General features: G+C 45.8%; 2 protein-coding genes across 9 annotated transcripts in view; one reads left to right on the top strand and one right to left on the bottom strand.

Annotated features, from left to right (window-relative positions):
- Window positions 1-8,282: 8,282 nt before the first annotated feature.
- ANKRD34B (ankyrin repeat domain 34B) lies at window positions 8,283-22,434 on the top strand. Of its 8 annotated transcripts, none has more exons than XM_053587555.1 (5): window positions 8,283-8,479; window positions 8,750-8,900; window positions 10,649-11,471; window positions 13,657-13,736; window positions 20,054-22,434. In XM_053587555.1, exon 5 carries the CDS (start codon window positions 20,077-20,079, stop codon window positions 21,616-21,618), a length of 1,542 nt encoding a protein of 513 aa, XP_053443530.1. In that variant the 5' UTR covers window positions 8,283-8,479; window positions 8,750-8,900; window positions 10,649-11,471; window positions 13,657-13,736; window positions 20,054-20,076; the 3' UTR covers window positions 21,619-22,434. The 8 variants fall into 8 exon arrangements, with proteins under 8 accessions (XP_053443530.1, XP_053443516.1, XP_053443520.1 ...); XM_053587541.1 differs by having other exon boundaries at window positions 10,649-10,734; XM_053587545.1 differs by having other exon boundaries at window positions 8,750-8,896; window positions 10,649-10,734.
- The window catches only part of FAM151B (family with sequence similarity 151 member B), a 59,591-nt gene continuing 56,361 nt past the window's right edge, over window positions 20,327-23,556 (bottom strand). Inside the window, exons 7-8 of the mRNA XM_053587592.1 lie at window positions 21,448-21,543; window positions 20,327-20,449 (exon numbers count right to left, since the gene is read on the bottom strand). The gene's annotated coding sequence lies outside the window, so the exon portion shown is untranslated. The remainder of the gene's footprint in view (window positions 20,450-21,447; window positions 21,544-23,556) is intronic.

Genomic DNA, 23,556 nt, shown 5'->3' on the forward strand with positions numbered 1-23,556 from the left:
TTTGAAGGTAATGGTTTTCTTTCTCCTGGCAGCTTTGAGGATTTTCTCCTGCATATTAACTTTAGTGAAGTTAACTATGATATGCCTTGGGGATGTCTTATTGGGGTTGAGTCATGCTGGGGTTCTGAAGCTGTCCACTATCTGAATTTCAGAATCTCTAGGCATGTCTGGAAAATTCTCTTTCATAATTTCATGCAGAAGGGCCTCTGTGCCCAGTGAGGCCACTTCATCTGTTTCTGGAACCCCTATGATTCAGATATTTGCCTTCTTCGAATTATCCCAAAGCTCTCGGAGAGAATGATCCATTTTTGCTCTCTATTTCTCTTCCTTTTTGAAAGTTTGGGAGTGTTCAAAGGCTTTATCTTCGATGTCAGAAATCCTTTCTTCTGCTTGCTCCATTCTGTTGCTGAGGGATTCTACTGTATTTTTCATATCTTTGAGGGCTGCAAATTCTTGCTTCAGTGTGTCCAAGTCTTCGGTGGTTTTGTCTTTAAATTCGTTAAATTCTTGAGACAACTTTTGAATTTCTCCTCGAATTCCTAATTCCACTTTGTTAATCTTGTCTGCAATCCAAATTCTGAATTCGATTTCTGACATCTCAGCCAGTTGTTTATGAATGGGATCTTCAATTGCATCTGCCATATCTTTCCTTGGGGGGGTTGATCTATTCTGGTTATTCATGTTACCAGAGTTTTTCCACTGATTCCACCCCATGGTTGTTTTACTTCCTCTGATTTTTTTCCCCTGGGGCTTTGTCGAGGGCCTGTACAGTGTTGTGGCCTGAGAAACTGGGGCCCTGTCTGGTGTGGTGGGGCTAAGTGGTTCTGTCTTGTTTTCAGCTGGTCTCTGTTCCACCCTAGTTAAACAGATACTTTGGATTGAAGTCTGAGCTGTGGAGAAATATCAGGAATTAAGTCACCCCACCCCCCACCGGCAAACAATTGGAAAAGAAAAATCAAACCTTCCTACCACTGTGCACCCAGGGCACCACCTGATTTGTCCTCAGGTGATTGGTTCAGTTCAAAAAGGTCCAAATCAATTGTCTCAGTCTGCACCTGTCTCGGGTGAGAGAGTTTAAGAGGTCTCTGGAAACTGGATCACAGGGGTCTGGTGACTACTCTGGTGTGGCTTGCTCCAGTGCTGCATGGAGTCAGGAGAAGCCACCCAGCCAATAAATCTGGGAAGGTTGCTGCCTCCTTCCCCACCTTGCACCACTTCACATCCAGTCACTGATAGCCCTGCAGTTGGCTGACCCAGTTGTCTGTAGTGAATCGGTACTCCCAAGAGTTTGTACCTGCCTGAATCACAAGGAAGTCTGCCAGGCTGCTGCGCTCTGCCTCTCTCCAACAGGAGGAGGTGAGGCCTGACAACCTCAGGCGCTTGATGAAGGTTGAGGGGTTTTCACTCAGGTCCAGTCTCGCCCCTGATTAATGTTACTGACAGAACAGAACAACTCTGCAGTTCCCCTGCAGTAGAGAAGCTGAATTGAGCTCCAAATCAGCTTGTCTTTGCTCTTGTATTGTCTATAGGCTGATGATCCCCTGAGGGCCAGGTGCGTCTTAGGTTTAGTAAAGCAGAACTCTGGGTCAGCCCCACCCTGGGAGTTTCCCTGGTTTGCAAGTTGGAGTTGCTTCAGGCGAACTCAGAGTCTCTGGTTGCCCAGGGAGACAGGGGGTGTGGCTTCAGAATATTCGGTAGTGAGCCATATTGCTAGCAAAAGAGGGCTGCTGCTTTATGGCTCAGGCAACGGCTACTCCCGTGTAGCTCCCCTCCGGCCAACCGTCCTCTCTCCGCCCCGTACCCCCAGAGTCTGCACCAACAGGCTGCAGCCCAGCACTGTCTACACCCCCTCAAGCAATCACCCAAGAGTCTGGACCCCTGGGGGACAGGCCTCCAGACCTTGGAGCCACAGCAGAGGGGAGTGCAGGGAGCGCTGGGAGCCTGGGGTTGCGGGCAGAGAACACACAGATCTCTACACAGTTTTATGCCTGGCCGTATTGTCACCAAAAGACGGCTGTCGCACTGTGCCTCAGGGAACCGTCACTCTGGTACAGTCTCCTCTCCGCCGACCGACCCCGACCGGGACTGGCCTCCAGACCCCATTAAGGTTGATAAAAGGTTATTCTCTCCTGCCATCATGATGAAGTCCACAGTGTCTTTAAAGCTAACAATCATGAGGGCCGGGTGCAGCGGCTCACACCTGTAACCCCAGCACTCTGGGAGGCCGAGGTGGGTGTATTTCCTGAGCTCACAGGTTCCAGACCAGCCTGAGCTGGTAAGACCCCATCTTTTAGAGACCCCATCTCTAAAAATAGCCAGGCATTGTGGCAGGCACCTGTAGTCGGGCAAGAGAATCACTTGAGCCCGAGCGTTTGAGGTTGCTGTGAGCTATAATGCCATAGCCCTCTACTGAGGGCAACAAAGTGATACTCTATCTCAAAAAAAAAAAAAAAAAAAAAGCTAGCAATCATGAGTTTGTACCACTGTGACTGCATGCATTACTCACCCCTCTGCATAATAACTGCTTTCCTTTTGCGAGCAGCTTTTTCTCCAGCGAGAATGTTTTCATCTTCCCCTCCACCTCTGTTAAAGTTTCTCTGCCTAACTTTACCGCTTACTTATATTGTTCCACATTCCTAAGGGTAGTGTCAAGTCTTTGGATGGTCCTGTGTCGTCCCCTTTGGTAATTTCCTTCCTCTGTTCGTTGGTACACATCTAGACAGGACACGTGGAGTATAGAATTCTAAATCGAAAACAAATATCCTTCAGATACTTGCAGGCATTTCTTCTCTGTTTTCTTGTTTCCAGGGTTGTTGGGAGAAAATATAAAGCCACTCTGATTCCCAATTTTTTATTTGTGATATTTTTCCCCTCTCTTTGGAAACATGTCAGACTTTACTTTTTTTCTGTGGTGGTCTCAAATTTCCCTATTATTTGACTTAATTTGGTCTATTTTCATGTAATATTTTAGGCATTTAATAAGCTTTTTTACATACAGAAAGTCATGTTCAGTTTTGGAAATTTTTCTTAAAATGTTTTGCTAATAATAATTTCCTCTTATGTCTGCTTTGTCCACTATTTCTGGGACTTATGGTCAGATGTTGGACATTTTCTTTTTTCTTTTCTTTCTTTTTTTTTTTTTCCCAGAGCTAGACTCTCACTCTGCAGCCAGGCTAGAGAGCTGTGGCATCATCATAGTTCACAGCAGCCTCAAACTCCTGGGTTCAAGGAATCCTCCGGCCTCAGCCTCCCAAATATGTGTCTATAGGCACTCGCCACAACATCCAGCTAGTTTTTCTTTCTTTCTTTCTTTCTTTTTTTTTGAAGAGACAGAGTCTCACTTTGTCACCCTCAGTAGGGTAGCTGTCACCCATGGCAGCTCATAAGCAACCTCCAGCTCTTGGGCTTGCACAATTTTCTTGTCTCAGCCTCCTGAGTAGTTGGGACTGTAGGCGCCCACCTCAATGCCCTGCTATTTTTTTTGTTGCAGTTTGGCCGGGGCCAGGTTCAAACCTGCCACCCTCGGTATATGGGGCCAGTGTCCTACTCACTGAGCCACAGGTGCTGCCCTAGTTTTTCTATTTCTAGTGGATGGGGTCTTGCTATTGCTCAGGCTGGTCACTTAGTCCTGAGCTGAAGCAATTCTCCTGCCTTGGCCTCCTGGGCTGCTAGGATTAAGGGCATGAGCCACTGTGCCCAGCCAGATGTTGGACATTTTAAATCCATTCTCCATGTTTTCTCCCTCTTTTGTAAGGAGGGTACAATTCCTCAGAGATGACTTTGTTTTTATTGTCTAATCCTTCTTTTCAGGTTATCTAAGTTTTTCCTATCTGCTCTTAATTTTGAAATTTGAAAAGCCTTTTCTTGATTTCTGATTGTTTTCTTTTTTATAATATTCTGTTATTTTATGGTTGAGATAGTGCATCTACTATATTAATGTTTTTGATGTTTTCTTCTCTCTGCATTTTCTTTTTCCTTCAAATTTGAGTATTTCTGTTTGTTTATTTGTTTGGCATACTTATCTCATTCCTAATCTTAGAGGGAAAGCTTTTGTTTTTTTGCCATTAATTATTATGTCCAATTGGGCAAAATAGACTTTCAACTACTTCTTATTTTAATTCCCTTTTCACTCCCAGTTCTAAGCTAACTAATGCTACCAATTTCTGAGTATTTTGGTTTCTGCATTGTCAGCGGGTGGTTTTGTCTTCACTGTAAATTTAGGATTCTATCTCCTTTAATAAAATGTTGATGATGATGACTATGATTCTGATAGCCACGGGATCTTTAATTCATGATGGCACACTGACCACACGTCTCTTTGAGATCTGAATTTAATTGGGAGTAAATGAATTGAGTTTAAACCACAATTGTGAAGAGAACTGGGGTGATTTCATCAGGAGACTAGAGTTTTCAACTTATTTCTAGAAGACAGAAAGTAGATGGACAGGTTTCTGGTTGAGATGTTTATCAAACACATGCTTCTACTTTTACTATGACTATCTTTAATGGCATAAAACCATGAGGCCAGGGAATTCCTTATTTCAGATAAGCCCTCTTTATCACCCATGATGTAGGAAGTATCCCGTTGTACCATCAAGCCTGAACAGATTTGTCCCCAGAGCTGGAGGATGGAAAGGGACATGGCACAGAATGGGGGCACCGTCCACTGACCACAAGGCCTTGCTCTAGAGCAAAATGTCATGGGTTCACTACTGTTCCTGCTGCTATCAACTCCCACGAAGGAGGGGCTGCCTTCCCTAACATTTCACCCAGCCTAGGGGCCCCCGGCACAAATCAACACAGATTCTCATTCTCTGTGTGAAAGTCCCTTGCCCCAGACATGTGGTGGCCGCAGGATGGTGGTGGCCAGAAGTGGTGTTCTTGTATCAGCCTCCCTCTCCTGCCACCAGTCCTGGCACCGCACCCAATTCAACAGGAAAATCCTCCAGGTAAATTGTGTCTCGAGGTGTCATTGTCCTTTTCTCAGACACACAGCACCATGTTTCAGTACCCTGCTGACAGGGCTCGGCACCTGTAGCTCAGGCGGCTAAGGTGCCAGCCACATACACCAGAGCTGACAGGTTCAAATCCAGCCCAGGCCTTCCAAACAACAATGACAACTACAACCAAAAAGTAGCTGAGCGTTGTGGTGGGCGCCTGTAGCCCCAGCTACTTGGGAGGCTGAGGCAAGAGAATCGCTTAAGCCCAGGAGTTGGAGGTTGCTGTGAACTTGATCTCACAGCACTCTACCCAGGCAACAGCTTGAGGCACGGTCTCAAAAAAAAAAAAACAAAAAAAAACCTGCTGACGGGTATAGTGGGCTGAATAATGGAGGGCCAAAGTGGTTCATGTCCTAATCCATGGAAACTGTCAATATATTAATCTTCGTGGAAAGAGGAATTTTGTAGATAAAATGGAAGTTTATCCTAGATTACCCAAGTGGGTCCAGAGTAATCATAAAGATCCTTATAAAAATGAGGCAGGGCCGGGCACAGTGGCTCCCACATGTAATGCTCGAACTTTGGGAGGCCAAGGCAGAAAGATTGCTTGAGGCCAAGAGTTCCAGACAAGGTCAAGCAAAAGTGAGAACCCATCTCCACAAAAAGTAGAGAAATTAGCCGGGCCTACTGGTGCACACCTGTGGTCCCAGCTTCTTGGGAGGCTGAGGCTGACGGATCGCTTGAGTCCAGGAGTTAGAGGTTGCAGTGAACTGTGATGACTTCCATGTACGCCAGCCTGGGTGACAAAGGAATACCCTGTCTCCAAAAAAACCAACCAATCAAACAAAAAAACAAAAAAGTGAGGCAGAAAAGTCTGGGAGAAATAGATGTGTGACAACGGAAGCCACGTTGAGTGTGTGTGAGACAGAGAATATTTGAAAATGGGGGTAGCCACCAGCCAAGGAGTGCAGGTAGCCCCTACGGCCTCTAAAAGCTAGAAAGGCAAGGAAACAGAGCCCAGAGCCTCCAGAAGTAACGCAGGCCTGCTGACACCTGGATTTTAGCCACATAAAACTAAAAACCCACTTTGGACTTTTGACCTTTAGAACCGTTAAGAGAATAAATTTGTAATGTTATAAGCCACTAAATTTGTGGTGATTTGTTTGTTGTAACAAAACTAATAAAATAAGAGTGAAAACTGGATCATCTACTTTGAAAAGCTGTCTGGCAGTATCTGCAGAAGCCGAACATAGGCCTACGTCATGACTCAGAATTCCACTGGTAAGTATGTGCCAGACAGAAAGACGCACATATGTTCCCCAGAAGATACCTACTACAATGTTCACAGCAGCAGCACCTGCAGTGTCCCCACCTTGAGAACGGAGGTGCGTTCACACAATGGAACACTATGTGGCAGAAAGAATGAACCAACAACCACCACCACCCACAGTGGGCATCTCTTAGTCACAGTGTTGAGTAAAAGAAGCAAACAACAGTGTCATCTGTGTGAGTCAATTGCTGGAAAGTGCAAAAACAAGCAAAACTAGCCTGTGCTGTCTGCAGCCGCCACTCTCCTCCCAGGGAGTCTCCTGGGGAGCTGGGAATGTTGTTTCTTCATCTGGATGATGCTTCAGTTTGTGCAAAATCTTTGAACTTGTGAAATGTTCACCTTTTAGTATGTACAGAATACATCAATAAAACTAAAACAAACAAAGCCAGTTGGGAAAAGGGGAAGAGACCCCTGTCTTCACCCGCATTTCCCCGATCCTTCCTGCTAAGCTCCAGATTAGACGAATGTAGGCAAAGAGCAACCCAGATTCCTGCTTCCTAGAGCCCAGATCTGGGGTGGAATGTCCTCTGCACTTGCTTTACATGTGTTTACTGAAGAGCCCTTTTCAGTGGGTCATTTTTCTTAACAAAGGAAGCCTGTCCAGAGAGAGGCTTCTCCTGCTCTGAGGACTCGGACTACAAACTAGTTTCTATTGACATTACTCGAGTAACAAAAAAGAGTGATGGTTTTTTTTTTTTCTACCAGACCCTCCAAGACAAATGAAGGGTTAAAAAAACAAAATTGCTTTCACTTAATTTCCTCTTTTTCCCTCTCTCTCCGTGGAGTTTGAATGAAATGTATTTTGTGAAATTTTGTTAAAATGGTCTATTAATGTTTTAATAGTGTAATAAAGTTCTCAGCTCTTTAAAAGAAACGTAAGAACGATTGCTCCTACTAACCCCCCAGAGTGAGGCTCTGGCTGTTCCTAAAGTGGGTACAGGGACGTGGGGGGCATGGGGACGGGTGGGGTCTGGACCGTAGGCCGGCGGGCGGATATGAGCTGAGAAGACGGATACGGGCGGCAGCGCCCAGGGACCGTGATGCAGGTCTCCACAAAGGCCAGACCCCGATGCCCCAGCTCTCAGCCACGTTGTCTTCGCCACAGAGCGGTGGCCACAGAGGAGACGGGGAGTGGGGCTTGTGGGGACAGAAGGCGGAGCTTCGGAAAGCAGCTTCTGGCCCCTGGAGTCCGTACCGGCCCAGCCGCTCTCACCTGCAGCGCCGCGGGGAGCCGGCGCGTCACTCCCAGCGGAAGCGCCCCGCAGCCCGGGTGTCTGGCGAGGTGCGCGCCTCTGGGCCCCGCTCCAGCGCTTCGTAGCCCGCCGCCCTCCCTGTCTCCCAGAGCGGGGGCGGGGACAGGGCGCGATTCCAGCCGCGGAGGAGCTGAAGATCACAAGCCAGCTCCGACGGCGCCCCAGAGCCACTGCATCCAGGGTCGGATGGCCCCCGGAGAGGCTGCCAGCGCGGCCAGCTGGACAGCGCGTCCCAGGCCAGTGTGCGGAGCCAACTCTGCCGCCTGCACTTGGGGAAACTTTGGTTTGCAGTGGCGGCCCCCCGGAAGAGGGCACTGAGGGCGCAGCCGGGCGCCCCGCGGCCACACGCCTCGGTGCGCCCTGCCCGGTGCGCGCAGGCCCTGGGAGCCCGCGCATCCTGACACTGCAGTGTCCCAGCGGGGTTCTAGACCCAGCGCCAACCGAAACTCACTGGGCTGCAGGGGTCTCTCCGAACACTGCCCCGCCACCCCGGGACGCGCTCCGCTTGAGTTCGCCCTAGTGTCTCCCGCGACCCGCGCCCGTGGTCGGCTCCAGGACCCCGCGGGGACTCGGGTTCCGCCTCCTTCTGGGCCCCGCCGCGGGTCAGAGACCGACCCCAGGCTGCCAGGCTGCGGAGTGTCCAGGAGGATCCCGGCCGGGGGCTTCGCTGGCGCAGGTCAGCGCCTTAGCCGGAGCGGCGCGCACTCGGCCGCAGGAGCGCGCGGGTCGCGGAGTCCGACTCAGGCGCGTCTCCGCAGGTGCCGCGGGCGGTTGGGCGGCGGGAGGTGCGGGCAGGACGCGGACTGCGGGCTGGGGGCCGTGGAGCCGTTTGCAGCCTCAGGCTCGGGAAGCAGCAGCGGCGCAGGGATGGATAGCCGGGTCCCCGCGCCTCACCGGCGCGCACAGCCTCGGCACCAGGATGCCGGACCCCTGTCGCAGAGAGCCGGGGTGCAGAGGTGCGCCTGCTCCCGGATGGGAGCCGTGGCTGTCCCCTCGGACGCGCCATTGCCCAAGGGAGGGCCGCGACCTCTGGGTGGGAGGGCGGAGGTGCAAGGACCGCACCGCAGCGGCTCTGGGCACAATCGGTTTTCGTGGATGGCGATCGCCTCAGTCCGCCAGCTCCGGCCCGCCCTGGTTGAGAGATGAGGCGACGAAACGTGCACCCCGCCCCCATCGGTGCCCTGGCGCTGTCGCCCCAGTCACCTTCCTTTGCCCTTCTCCGACAGCACCATGGGCTCCTTCCCCGTGGTTCTCGGAAGAAGCTGAGGAAACGCTCTCGGTTCCAGGACGCGGAGGGGACCGTGGAGACGCTGCCAGCATCTTCAACAGCGTGGACACCCTTGGTTCCTGAGTCTTCCCTGAGACTTGGAAGTGTAGGTTGGTGTGTGTGTTGGGGGTAGGGGACTCTACTGACAGAGTTTGGGGTGTAGATGCCCAAGGCCCCAGCCCGAGAGGCCTGGGGGATAGCCGAAGTAACCCAGAGAAGACAGCCAGTCCTTTGGGGGCGTGTGGGGAGAACACAGCAGACCTTACCAGCTCCTCTTCTCTTTGGGCAGTTTCTAAATATTTCTTATAAAATGGTGCCGGGGAAGAACACTCTTCCTAGCCAGTCCTTACATTTCCCTGGACAAGCTCAGATGCCATCTCTTTTATTCTGGCTCTGCCCCTTGCACCGGCAGGAGACATTTTGCTTGCGGCAGGCAGGCTGCCTATTTCAAGTGCAGCTGACCTCTGTATCCTGGCCTTGGGCTGCCCACTAGGACTCGGGATTTTTTCAGACCTGTCTGGGAAAGGCAGGGCAGCAATCTGCAGTCTCTGGCTGGTTCTCCCTCCTCTCAGCTTGTCCTCCTCTCTGGGACCTGTGGGCTCCTTTTACCGCTGTCTCTGCTGGGCGGCCATTCCCACCCTTCACTCCAGCGGGGGAGCTGTGCATCCATGGCTGGGAAGTGAGGATGGAGGCGGCCCTGTGTCAATCCCAAGGGTTGACAGCAAACAGGAAGTGGGCCTGGAACGAGGAATGAAGAGTTGGCCTCAGATTTTCCCCAAGTGTGCACAGGAAGCACCTCCTATTGAATAACTGGGGGTAGAGCCTGGAATTTTATTTTTAACAGGCTCTACCTGTGATTCCTGTGCCTAGAACCCACTGGCCTCCCATCATCAGACCCCACCAGCCCAGAAGATTCACAAAGGCAGTGCTGTATGGGCTGATGCATGCTTAGAAACTGACCTTTATGGAATGCCTAACTGGCAACTGATTCAGATCTTCAGAAATCCTCACAATCATCTATTATAAGGGAGATACTATCCCCATTTTAGGGATGAGGAAACTAAGGCTCCAATGAGTGACTTCCCAAAGGTTGGAATCTGGGAGAGAGACAGACCCAGGTTCCTGATATACACCCTGATGCTGCCTCTTCTGAGCAGGCTCCAGTCCCCTTGTGGGCAGCCAAGGGCAGGGACTGGGGCAAGGGTGAGGGGGCTGAATTGTGGGCTTCAAACCCCTTGTTAAGTTTTAACCCCCTTCCTACCCAGACAATGAACTTTACTTCCTATTTGGAAGTAGAGTAAGAAGTGCAAAAGAAGGTAACTTTTCAGCCTTAATGAAAGGAAAACTGGGGGTGCTGTGGAGAGAAAAAGCCACAGAACGGGCTTCCAGCCCATCATCTCCAAGAGGGCTTTTAAAGCACCTTGGCCCACCAGCCCTATGGTGGGCTGTCAAGTACTCAAGACCCAACCTGGCTCTGTGGGAAGCTGGTTGTCCCAGAGGCAGGGAGCTAGGCTGATAAAGGACACACATGTGTAACTGAACCCTGCAAGCAGATAAGTGAGATGGGCCTTCCTTTCCTTCCTTAGCCTCCTCATCTGCAGATAAGTGCCCAGGCCTCCCCAACCCCGGCAGTTCTCCCAGGGAGGCTCCATCTGGCAGACAGACACGAATGGCTTGCTGAGCACAAAATCCACTCCAGACACTTTTACGAACTCATAATCAGTGAAATATGATTAACTGAACAAACACTGTAGGGATTTCTTAACAAGGAATTAAAAAACTAGACTCCAAATGGGGAAGATGTATGCAACAAATTATTGGTGTTTATGTAATTCTGAATAGCTTTGATTTCCTTTAGTAGGAACTGACAGCTGGCTGGCAAAAAACTCATTCAGGGAGAGAAGAGACAAAAGTGAAGTATGAAATTTTGAATAATGTTTTCAGGTAACTTTCTATTTCCACTTAGAGTGGGTGTTTGGAAGGGTAAATGCAGTTATGGTTTGAATTGTTTCATTTATCAACAGATATTTTTAATAAAACTCATAATGCTAAGATGCAGTGCTTTTTGCTTCTTTTTCCTGCCCTCCAGTTTCCTGGTAGCAGGGCAGGGATCTGGGGATCCCACCATTCGGCCAGCAGGCTCTCACTCCAATCCCCTGTTTTCAGCATGCTGCCTATACATTTGGAGCTTTTCTGATCAGTATGTTCAGAGTAAAATCTTTATTTTCTTGCCTCAAAAAACAATTGCCTGCTACTTAGGGTAAGATAAAATACCTAGGGGCACTGTTGTTCTGTCCACAGACTGGTAACCATCCTCCTGTTTTTAGCCTTGTTACCCATCGCCACTTTCTGGGGCACCTGGGGTGTCCATGCCCTAAATTTCATGGGTCTCTTCCCATCAGGGCCCACCTACCCTGGCTCTTTATTTGGTAGACTCTTCTGCTATGCTAAGGCCATTTGCCATTCCACTATTCCCCTCTGTTTCAAAAGCCTGTTTGAAATCACTCATCTGATATTTCTGCTCTGTTTTTTCTTGTGGAAAAAACCCATATATAAGAAGATGGGGTCTCACTCTGTCACCAGGCTGGAGTGCAGTGGTGTGATCATAGCTCCCTGCAGCCTTAAACTTCTAAGCTCAAGTGATTCTCCTGCCTCTGCCTTCGGAGTATCTGGGACCACAGGTATATGCCACCTTTCCCCACTAAGTTTTTCATTTTTTCCCTGCACTTTGGGGGGCCAAAGTGGGAGGATCACTTGGAGCCAGGAGTTTGAGACCAGCCTGAGCAACATAGCAAGATACTGTCGCTATTAAAAAAATGTAAAAACTACACAAGTGTGGTTGTGAGCACCTGTAGTCCCAGCTACTCAGGAGGTTAAGACAGGAAAATACTTGAGCCCAAGTACTGGAAGTTATAGTAAACTATGATGATGCCACTTCACTCTAGCCCAGGCAAAAGAGTGAGACCTAATCTCAATAAATAAATAAATAAATACATAAAAGAAAGCTAATCTTGAAATAAAATCTTTAAAGAATGCAGTGAGTTAGAAAGCACAACAAAAAAGTCTTTTTCTAGGCATTATTTAATTTCTTCTTCTTTTAAATTTGAGACAAAGCCCCACTCTGTTGCTGAAGCTAAAGTGCCATGGTGTCAGCCTAGCTCACAGCAACCTCTAACTCCTGGGTTCAAGATATCCCTTTGCCTCAGCTTCCTGAGTAGCTGTGACTACAGATGCCTGGCATAATGCCAGGCTAATTTTTCTATTTTTAGTAGAGATAGGGGTCTTGCTCTTGCTCAGGCTGGTGTTGAACTCCTAAGCTTAAGGAATCCTCTGACCTGGGCTTCCCAGAGTGCTAGGATTACATGTGCGAGCCACCATGCTTGGCCAATATTATCCGATTTCTTTACCACACCCTGATGGGATGGATGTTTTATGGTTATTGTTGCACACACAAGACACTCAGAACTCTCAGAGGCCAAGAGACATGATGAGGGCACGCAGTAATAAGTTAAAGAGTTGTAGACTTAGGATTGAAACCTGGTCTGTCTGATCCCCAGATTTTCTGCAGATGAACTGTTATCTGTGTGGAAGTTGTAGCTGAATTTGAAAATTGCTGAGTTGAGAACATTGGCACTTGATGTTCAGTCAGGATGTTTCCCAGGAGGAAAGGGCATTCTAGGAACGAGAAGCATTCTTCATCAAAAGTATAGTTTCAGACTTAAATATTGGCATCTTTGAAGTACAAAAAGATTGAGCAAGATAAAAGAATCAACTAAAAAAGATGAAGGCTTGAAGACATGGGGCTATTCCATTAAGGCACATTGACATTTAGAGAATAAAGTATTTGACAATGTTTTTTCCCCAAAAATGTTAGTGTTTAAACAATTTTAAAATTGTTCTACTAAATTAAAAAAAAAAAGAGAGCTTTAAAAGTGTTTATAGCAAGGCTCGGCACCTGTAGCTCAGTGAGTAGGACGCCAGCCACATTCACCAAAGGTGGCAGATTTGAGCCCGGCCCAGGCCTGCTAAACAATGACAACTGCAACCAAAATAATAATAAAAATAAAAATAAAATAAAGGTGCATTTAACTACAATTTCTATAGAACTCTGTAGAAAGTCTTTTCTAAAAGATTTTTTTTTTTTTTTTTTTTGAGGCAGAGTCTCAAGCTGTTGCCCTGGGTAGAATGCCATGGCATCACAGCTCACAGCAATCTCAAAGCCTTGGGCTTAAGTGATTCTCTTGCCTCAGTCTCCCAAGTAGCTGGGACTACAGGGGCCTGCCACAACGTCTGGCTATTTTTGTTGTTGTTGTTGCAGTTGTCATTGTTATTTTAGCTGGCCCAGGCTGGTTCAAACCCGCCAGCCTTGGTGTATGTGGCTGGTGCCCTACCCTCTGAGCCACGGACGCTGCCTTTTTCAAAAGATTCTTAAAAGACTTAAAAAAAAAAGATTGGCTCACATAATAGAAACTATATAAGAGTGTAATATTGAAATCTGGTATTGGGCGGCACCTTTGGCTCAAGCAGTAAGGTGCCAGCCCCATGTAACAGAGGTGGTGGGTTCAAACCTGGCCTTGGCCAAAAACTGCAAAAAAAAAGAAAGAAAGAAAGAAAGAAATCCAGTATCTAGCAACTTGTTTTTCTTTGAATATCTGTTTCTTAAATGCTACTTTTGGTCAAAGGATTTTTGTTTGTTTTGTTTTTATGTATAGTTTCTTGAATTGCAGTTACTAAGTGGCTTCTATATTTGATATTATGTTCCAACTCAATTCTCTAAATTTCTTTGCACTATTAAACTCGTTTGTAAATGAAAAATGGTGAAGAGGGTTTCTTTCATGATCATTGTCTCACATGCGCTCTTTTCAGATGCTTTGCTCTCAGACTAGACCTCCAAGTTGGACACAAGCTGTCAGCAGATCCTACATTCCTAAATTCCTGGGTTGCAGGTATGTCTGGCTCTGGAATAGCTTTTATAGAATATGGCACCGGGGACATGAAATCACAGCATTCACTTGCATTGTTTGTGTGTGGATATGATGAGTAGTTCTTTGCATCGTGAGTTATACAAGGGAGAGATGAACAAGCATGTCCTTTTGAACACTGCCTCTCAGGAGCTTACTACAGTGAGTTGAGACTCCAGTTAAAAGTCTAGGCACAAATACTATGGTCATACCATGATGGAATTATAGTATAAAAAGTAAGACCTAATATGACTCTTTGTAAATTTTAGGATTGACATGTGTCTTGCACACGTGTGGTGTGCTTTTCTTTATACGTGTTCTGTTATACATTAAATAGAGAAGAGTGTTATGATACAGGACAGTATGTGAAATATGAACCGTTTAAAGAATAATAAAAAATGGACACCCTGGCTTAGCGCCTGTAGCTCAAGTGGCTAAGGCGCCAGCCACATACACCTGAGCTGGCAGGTTCGAATCCAGCCTGGGCCTGCCAAACAACAATGACAACCACAACCAAAAAATAGCCAGGCATCGTGGCGAGCGCCTGTAGTCCCAGCTGGAATCAGCTAGATGTGGATATTCCCCACTCCACTTCCAATCTGTAAATTCCAAACTTCAATTTCCCCATCACTAGAGTACAAAGATTATGCCCCCCTCATCGGATTGTAGTGTCATACATAAGGTTCTTAAAAACAGGGCCTAGTTCATATAGTTCAACAATTGTTAGCCATCATCATTACAATTATTCCTTAAACATCTTGCAAGTATCAAAGCATTTGCCAGCTGTGATGCTACGGCACTCTACCCAGGGCGACAGCTTGAGGGTCTGTCTCAAAAAAAAAAAAAAAAAATGGACATCCACTTACAGACCACCCAGACTAAGAAATCGCATCACCTGAACCTAGAGGCCTCCTTCAGTCCCTCCCAGTCCCCAGCAAGAGGGAGCTTTCTCTTGACTTTTGTATTAATCATTCGTTTGTCAACCCCTAAGTAAAATGCTTATTTTTATTTTTTACTTATTTATTTTGAATTCTTTTTTTTTTTTGAGTTACATATAGAAGTTTATTTCCTTTTTTTTTTTTTTTTTTTTTTGAGATAGAGTCTCGAACTCCTGAGGTCAAGATGTCTTCTTGCTCAGCCTATTTTGAATTCTTGAGACAGAGTCTTCCTGCCATGGTGTCATAGCTCACAGCAACCTCAAACTTTCGGGGCTCAAGCCATCCTCTTGCCTCAGCTTCCTAAGTAGCTGGGACCACAGGCACCTACCATGATGCTTGGCTAGTTTTTCTATTTTTAGTAGAGATGGGGTCTTACTCTTACTCAGGCTGCCCTTGAACTCCTGATCTCAAGCAATCTACCCTACTCACCTTGGCCTCCCAGAGTGCTAGGATTACAGGCATGAGCTGCCTACTGCACCTGACCCAAAATGCTTATTTTAAAAGAAATGGATAGTAGGCACAAAATTAGATGCTTGAGTATCATGAAAGCTCTCAGGAGAAGATAAGCTGAGTAATCTCCAGGTCTTAGTCAGCTCAGCCTCCCAGCACATTCATACAAGTGAGTCCCGGGAAATGTGGGGTCACCATTACAGGGCTGCCGGAAGGGCTGCAGTGTAGACTGGGGACTGGTCCAGTCTGTCTCCTCCTGAGGGCACCAGGGCTCATCACCAGGCAGAGAAGGCAGAGTGGTTGAGAGTGGTGAAGTGAGGACCTGGAGGAGTGAGCAGAGATAAGGCCAGGACAAAGCAAGGCCTTAGAGACAGGACCTGAGGGCAGGCTCCCCTGGGCGTTTGGTTCCTCGGCTGGCAGGCTGGTGCAGAGGCAGGGTGTTCTCAGAGGGGCTGTCTGTGACATCTGTTACCCCGGCATCCCCCTTTGCCATTTTCCTGGAAGTTGGGGGCCTCTGTGATGATCTCCAGCTCTGGTACCTCGTGTTTTCTTTTTTTCTTACTGTCCCATTTCATCTTTATAGTTTATATCCTCCAGCAAATTTGTGAGCACATATCCTAATTCTTGCCTGATGATTTTGCTAAATATAGAAGTCTAAGCTGAGAATTATTTTTCTTTAGATTTTGAAAGACATTGCCCCGCTGTCTTTCATTGTTGTTGACTTACTGGAATCTAGACTAATTCAGGATCCTTTAGTGTGTGACTTACTTCCACCCGCAGCCTCCTTCCCCTGCCCCCAAGCTTGTAAAATGTTTTCTGTTCTCCTGTTCTGGAAATTTACAATCGTGCCCCATAATCAGGGGCTATTTTCATTCATTCCACTATGCTATTGGTCTGTTTCAGTTTGGTAACTCGTGTCACTCAGGTGTAGAAATTTTTCTTGATCTGATTAGTGATTTTGTCTTTTGTTTGCCCCTTTTTCTTCCTCTCTCCACTATTGCTGAAACTTCTATTACTTGTGTTGGAGTTCCTGGTCTAATTGTCTTGCGGTTTTGTTGTTGTTGTTACGGTATTAGTGATTTTATCAACTTTATCATCCTGCTCTTCCGTTGAGTTTTGCAGAATTGTTATCATGTTTTTTTGTTTTTTTTTTTTTTTTACAGTCTATAGTTTATTTGGTAAGGAAAGATAAACTCAAATAGTGGTACTTTGAAAGTTATATTCTACAACTATTAAAATATTTTGTAGAAGGCTGTGAAGCTGTTAACTCATTTCTTTTCAGATTACACACAGTCATTTTGGCAGAAATATATACATGAATGGTACTCTCCCAGTTTGGAGCTTTTCTCCATTAACAATCTGAAAAATGAAAACAGTATCATGTTTTTACTTTTACCTTTTGGAATCTCTTTTTATAGTTTCTGAACACTCCTTTAATATAGAATCTCATTCTTGTTTCACAGATACATCTTCTTATCCCATGGAGGATAATGCATTTTTGAAATTTTCATTTTCCTGGCTAATACTTGTTTCCTGGTAGTTGTTTTTTCCTGTTTATTCTAATCCTTAATGTAAGAGGCATTTCTCTTTTTTGATTTTTGTTTGCATTCATGATTAAAGGGTTGAGATTAAAAAGAAGATGAGAAGGGCTGTGTCTGTGGCTCAGTGGGTAGGGCGATGGCCCCATATACTGAGGGTGGGGGGTTCCAACCCGGCCCAGGCCAAACTGCACCAAAAAAATAACCAGGTGTTGTGGCGGGCGGCTGTAGTCCGAGCTACTCAGGAGGTTGAGGCAAGAGAATTGCCTAAGCCCAGGAGTTGGAGGTTGCTGTGAGCTGTGACACCACAGCATTCTACCGAGGGTGATAAAATGAGACTCTGTCTCTAAAAAAAAAAGAAGAAGAAGAAGAGAAGCTGGCCCAGTGGCTGGGAGGCTGAGGAGGGTCAACTTTATCATCATGGATTACTTGAGCTCTCAGGAGTTGAGACCAGCCCAAGAAAAAGCAAGACCCTGTCTCCACTAACAATAGAAAAATTAGCTGAGTATCATAGCAAGCACCTGTAGTCCCAGCTACTGGGAAGACTGAGGCAGGAGGATCACTTGAGCACTGGAGTTTGAGGTTGCTGTGAGCTATGACAATGGCGCTGCACTTTCTCCAGGGTGACAGAATGGACTCTGGTTCAAAAAAGAAGATGAGAAATCTCGAGCACAGAGATGATGAGGCTTGTCACCTAGAAGGCTCACTGGAGGATGACGTGGGTGGCATGTCCAGGAATCCTGTGGTCAGTACTCTTAGGTGTTTTCTCTTAGGCAGGTCAGATTCTTGAGAGAGGAGTGAATAGTTTTTGCCTGAGAGAGAGATACAGCATAGCTGCCAGCCTTCGTGGGCCAAGCTGAGGGAGAAGGCTGTCTGTTTCTTCAGCAGAGCTTAGTAGGCAATCACTTATTCCCCTATTTTCTTGTTCTCAAATATGCCTCATGTCTCCTAGTCCAGAGACCCTCTGTTTCACATCTCCCTAGAATGGAGAGAGGTTGTTTCCATCTCCTAGTGGCTTGGAGTTGGAGGAATGGCCGAGGACAGTGCTTCTCAATCTTTAATGTGTATGCATCACTTGGGGATCTGGTTACAGTGTAGGCTGTGATGTAGCAGCTCCGGGTCGGAGTCTGAGATTTTGCACATCTAATGAGGTTTCTGGTGATGATGATACCCCTGCCACTGCCGGTCCAGGGTAGGGTCACGTTCGAGTAGCCAGGATATGGGAGTCTGACGCTTCTCACCTCGTCCTCCTTATTTGAGCTGTATGCTTTACCCCTGCTTTCTGCGTTCACCCCTGCTGACTTGAGGCTCAGCTTTCTGAGTGACAGTTACTACTGGCCTATCTGCTTTCTGGTTTCCAAACCGTTGTTGCTGCCATCTTCCTGCCTTTTCTCTCTGTCTTTAAGAGTTTCTGTCGGGCTGCGCCTGTGGCTCAGTGAGTAGGGCGCTTGCCCCATACTCTGAGGGTGGCAGGTTGCCCCGGCCAAACTGCAACAACAACAAAAAAAAAAAAAATAGCCGGGCGTTGTGGCGGGCACCTGCGGTCCCAGTTGCTCGGGAGGCTGAGGCAAGAGAATCACCTGAGCCCAGGAGCTGGAGGTTGCTGTGAGCTGTGACATCATATCACTCTACCGAGAGTGACAGAATGAGACCCTGTCTCTTTAAAAAATAATAACAATAAAAGAATTTATGTCTTTCAAAAATTTTTTTAGTTTTAGGAGATTTCAAGAAGGAACAAAATTATGCGTGGGGTTCTGCCCATATTAACCCTAACTCCAAACATCTGCTGACATGTTTTCCTATTTCCCTGTATCTGTGTAAATAGAGCCTGTCCCATTCTATAAACAACTGCTCTTTTATGCCTTTAGGTCTTCTTACAAGGAGGGCTCTCACTTCTCCCTCCCTCCTTTGCCTGCCAAATTCGTATACGGTCTTCAAGTCCCAGCTCAAATGGCTGGCTTATGGGAGGCCCCCTCCTTGGGCCCTGAGTATTTAAAGCTTCCATGTGCCCATGACTGGTACTGTAACCAGCTACTTATTCAGTATCTCTTCCAAAAAACTGTGAGCTCCTTGTGGGTAGGGCTTGTATCGTCACAGCTCAGTTCCTAGCACCTCTCAGCATCTTTTAGATGTTTAACAGTGGAGTAGTTTCTGTGTGCATGCCACTGTTCTCGTTTTTCCTTCCCTTTCTTTCTGCTCTCTTCATCTCTTTCTGTTAAGAGGCTATTAGATAACACATCTATTGTATTATCAGACAGAAATTCATGTTCCATAATCTTACTTTAAAAAGTAAATGGGGGGGCGGCGCCTGTGGCTCAGTCGGTAAGGCGCCGGCCCATATACCGAGGGTGGCGGGTTCAAACCCGGCCCTGGCCAAACTGCAACCAAAAAATAGCCGGGCGTTGTGGTGGGCCCCCGTAGTCCCAGCTACTCGGGAGGCTGAGGCAAGAGAATCGCTTAAGCCCAGGAGCTGGAGGTTGCTGTGATCTGTCTGATGCCACAGCACTCTACTGAGGGCGATAAAGTGAAACTCTGTCTCTACAAAAAAAAAAAAAAGTAAATGGGTACTCTGGAGGCCATGGCGGGTGGATTGCCTGAGCTCAGGAGTTTGAAACCAGCCTGAGCCAGAGCCAGAGCAAAACCTCTTCTGTAAAAATTAGGCAGGCGCCTGTGGTCGCATCTACGTGGGAGGCTGAAGCAAGAGGATCACTGAGCCCAAGAGTTTGAGGTTGCTGTGAGCTGTTAACGACACAGCACTCTACTGAGGACAACAGAGGGAGACTCTGTCTCAAAAAAAAAAAAAAGTAAATGGGTAGAATGTTTTTTCATTTCTAAAAACTACCAAATTAATTAAATAGACTTAAATATTTTACATTTGTTTATCTGAGTTTTCTCCCCCACTCTAAGGATTGTTAAAAGACAAAATAGTCCTTAGACTTTGATGAAGACATAATTCTTACCAGCTAATGGAATTTGTTAAAGGACATGGAATCTAAGAATCTAAAATATTTAAATAAATTAAATATAATTTTTTTTAGTTTCAGTGATGAAAAGTAGTGTTTACAAAGTCTACATGGCTCCTTTCTAGTTTCTTGCCTACCATTCTCCTTTTTCAGAGCAAATGTACTGCTGTCAGAATTTAACCCAGTAGTTGTTGCTAACTCCATAATCTAGTCAGCAAATGATTTAAATAATGGAATCAAGAAAAATACGTATTTGCAGGCTCACCATTCTGATTGCAGTGTGAATTTCAGACATTGTGTCTCTTATATTAATGTTAGAGTAGGCAGTGGCTTATGTCCTATTTACAAAATGAATATAAATTGGGGTGGTGATTCTGGCTAATCAATTGGTCTTCATCTTCTCTGTTAAGCAGGTATTGATTTTCGACTTTTGAAGATGGATGAAGGTATAGAAATTTCCAGCGATGGAAATTCCTTGATCAAAGCAGTCCACCAGAGCCGGCTTCGCCTTACAAGACTTTTGCTGGAAGGCGGTGCCTACATTAATGAAAGCAATGACCGGGGGGAAACCCCTTTAATGATCGCCTGTAAGACCAAACATGTTGATCATCAGAGTGTCAGTAAAGCCAAAATGGTTAAATACCTGTTAGAGAACAATGCCGATCCCAACATCCAGGACAAGTCTGGGAAAACTGCCCTGATGCACGCTTGCTTAGAGAAAGCTGGGCCCGAAGTTGTTTCTTTGCTCCTGCAGAGTGGGGCTGACCTCAGCTTGCAGGACCATTCCAGTTACTCGGCTCTCGTTTATGCTATAAATTCAGAAGACAGAGAGACCCTGAAAGTTCTGCTGAGTGCTTGCAAAGCAAAGGGGAAAGAGGTCATCATCATCACAACAGCGAAATCGCCCTCTGGAAGACACAGAACTAGGCAGTTCTTGAACATGCCGCCGGCGGACATGGGTGGGAGTCACTCCTCAGCCTCCTGCACCACTCCTTCTGAAATAGACATCAAAACAGCCTCATTGCCACGTTCACATTCTTCTGAAGCTGAATTGATGCTTTCTGGCTTTAAAGATCGTGAGCCTTCCGGAAGCAGTGATGATGCCCAGGACCCAAGCTCCCCTGGGAAAAAGCTTCCTGTGGCCCCTAATGGGCCCAAGCTGGCCCAGGCTCCTCCCTGGCTCAAGAGTCCCCCATTATTAATGCACCAGGTCAGAGTGGCCTCCTTGCAAGAGGAGCTCCAGGATATTACGCCAGAGGAAGAATTATCCTATAAAACCAATGGCTTGGCGCTTTCCAAGAGATTCATCACCAGGCACCAGAGCATTGATGTAAAAGACACGGCACATTTGCTAAGAGCCTTGGATCAAGCTAGCTCAAGGAAGATGTCATATGATGAAATTAATTATCAGTCTTTTTTTCCAGAAGGAAATCAGCAATGCATTGAAATCCCTGTTGACCAGGACCCAGATTCTAACCAGACAATGTTTGCTTCCACCTTAGGGAGTATAGTTCAAAAAAGAAACTCGGGGGCGAATCACTACAGCTCTGATTCCCAGCTTGCTGCAGGTGTTACCCCACCAACTTCAGAAGATGGCAAAGCACTTACAGGAAAGAAAAAGGTCCTTTCGCCATCCCCATTGCAGTTGTCAGGGGGCAAAGAATTGTTCGAGAACATGCCACCAGGGGTCCTGAGCAGGAGAAACCACGCAGTTCTAGAAAGGCGTGGTTCAGGAGCTTTCCCTTTAGATCACAATATTACCCAGACCAGGCCAGGATTCCTGCCACCCTTAAATGTAAATTCTCACCCTGCCAGCTCAGATGTCAATGTCAGCAAGATTTGCAGTCTTTTTTCTTGTGGTCAAAAAGTGTTTGTTCCAACAGTTCCTATTTTCCCTAAAGAACTCAAGAGTAAAAAAATGTTGTTAAGGAGACAGTCCTTGCAAACAGAACAAATTAAGCAATTAGTAAATTTTTGAAAACACATTTTCTTCAAATATGCCTCTATCAGAGAAATATAAAACTAGAGAATAAATCGTAAATATTCATTCTTTTAAATCTTGTAATTGGCTAGTCCTTAATGGTTAGGCAGATCAAAAGGTAGCAAGTGTTGTACTATTCACCACGAACTCACAAATACAGTTTCAGCTAAGGGAATTCTCTCAAACAAAATGAAAACTATTTTTCTCAAACCCTCCAATATTTAACAATTTTCATGTGGTCCAAATTTGTCATTTAAATCATTTAAACAAAAAGCATGCCCAGGCACAGTGGCTCATACTTGTAATCCTAGCTCTATTTGTAATCCTAGCACTCTGGAGGCCCAGGTGGGAGGACTGTTTGAGCACAGGTATTTGAGACCAGACTGAGCAAGAGCAAGACCTTGTCTCTATGTTTAAAAATAGAAGAAAGAAAAAGAGAGAAGAAAGAAAGAAGAAAAATAAAATAAAAGGCAGTGAAAGAAGGCCGCATATGTTGGAGATAATTTATATTTAAATTTCAGATTGGCTGGCTCGGTGCCTGTAGCTCAGCAAGTAGGGTGCTGGCCACATACACTGTGGCTAGCGGGTTCGAGCCTGGCCCGGGCCTGCTAAACAACAATGACAACTGCAACCAAAAAATAGCCAGGCGTTGTGGCAGCTCCTATAGTCCTAGCTGGGCGGGAGGCTGAGGCAGAAGAATCACTTAAGCCCAAGAGTTAGAGGTTGCTGTGAGCTGTAATGCCATAGCACTCTACCGAGGGCGACATAATGAGACTCTCTCAAAAAAAAAAAATTCAGAATGGCCAAATATTTTATTAGGAAATGGTTCTCAGGTCAATAAGTTTTTTTTTTTTTTTTTTTTTTTGTAGAGACAGAGTCTCACATACCGCCCTCAGGTAGAGTGCCGTGGCATCACACAGCTCACAGCAACCTCTAACTCTTGGGCTTACATGATTCTCTTGCCTCAGCCTCCCGAGCAGCTGGGACTACAGGCGCCTGCCACAACGCCCGGCTATTTTTTTGTTGCAATTTGGCCGGGGCTGGGTTTGAACCCGCCACCCTCGGCATATGGGGCCGGCGCCCTACTCACTGAGCCACAGGCGCCGCCCGGTCAATAAGTTTTTTTAACATTTCAAGTTAATAAATAAGATTGTAATTGACTGTGACCCCCCAAAGCATGACAGAATACTCTAATAGTGATAACAAGCTACAAAGAAAGAATGAACTAATTCCTAAAAAATGTTGACTGCAGGTAGGTAAAAATCAAATTAAAAAATTTTAAAAACTATGGTAGAATGGGCAACTAAAATATTTGTGGTGTCAGCTTAATCAGTGTCAAACTGGCAGTTCTGAGTTATACAAGCTACTAATAATCAAAGCCTAGTCCTATTGTTTGTGTGCTGGTTTTTGCTTTTTTGTTTTGTTTTTTAAATAATCTTACCTATAATGTTGTCACATGGAATTATTCTTTCTCCATATCTTTTAAGTACTGTTATTATTTCTGGAGGCCAATCCGTAGGTTTCCAATATCAAGGTAATATAATACAAAAGTTAAAAAGCATTCCTCTTTACTTATATCAAATTATTCTTATCTTTCAAGAGAAACATCAATAATAACAAAAGTTTGGGATTTATCATAAATAGAAACTAAGTGCTTGCTTTATTTTAAACAGAAAAACTGATTATTAGATGTGGTTAGCTCAAATTAAGAAATCCAGCAGAAAAATCACAAAATATACTAAATATTTAGTCAATATTAAATGATTTTTTAATTTCAAATATGTAGTTATTAGACATTGATATATATAAGGATATATAATGATAATTTCCTTAATGTGACATTCCAGCCATCTAGTATTTTAGGACCTCTGAATAACTTCTCACAAAATAAATGAATGCCATGCTACTATTATGAAATACTATAAAATAACTAAA

The sequence above is a fragment of the Nycticebus coucang genome, chromosome 1, assembly GCF_027406575.1.
Source record: "Nycticebus coucang isolate mNycCou1 chromosome 1, mNycCou1.pri, whole genome shotgun sequence".
NCBI lineage: Eukaryota > Metazoa > Chordata > Mammalia > Primates > Lorisidae > Nycticebus > Nycticebus coucang.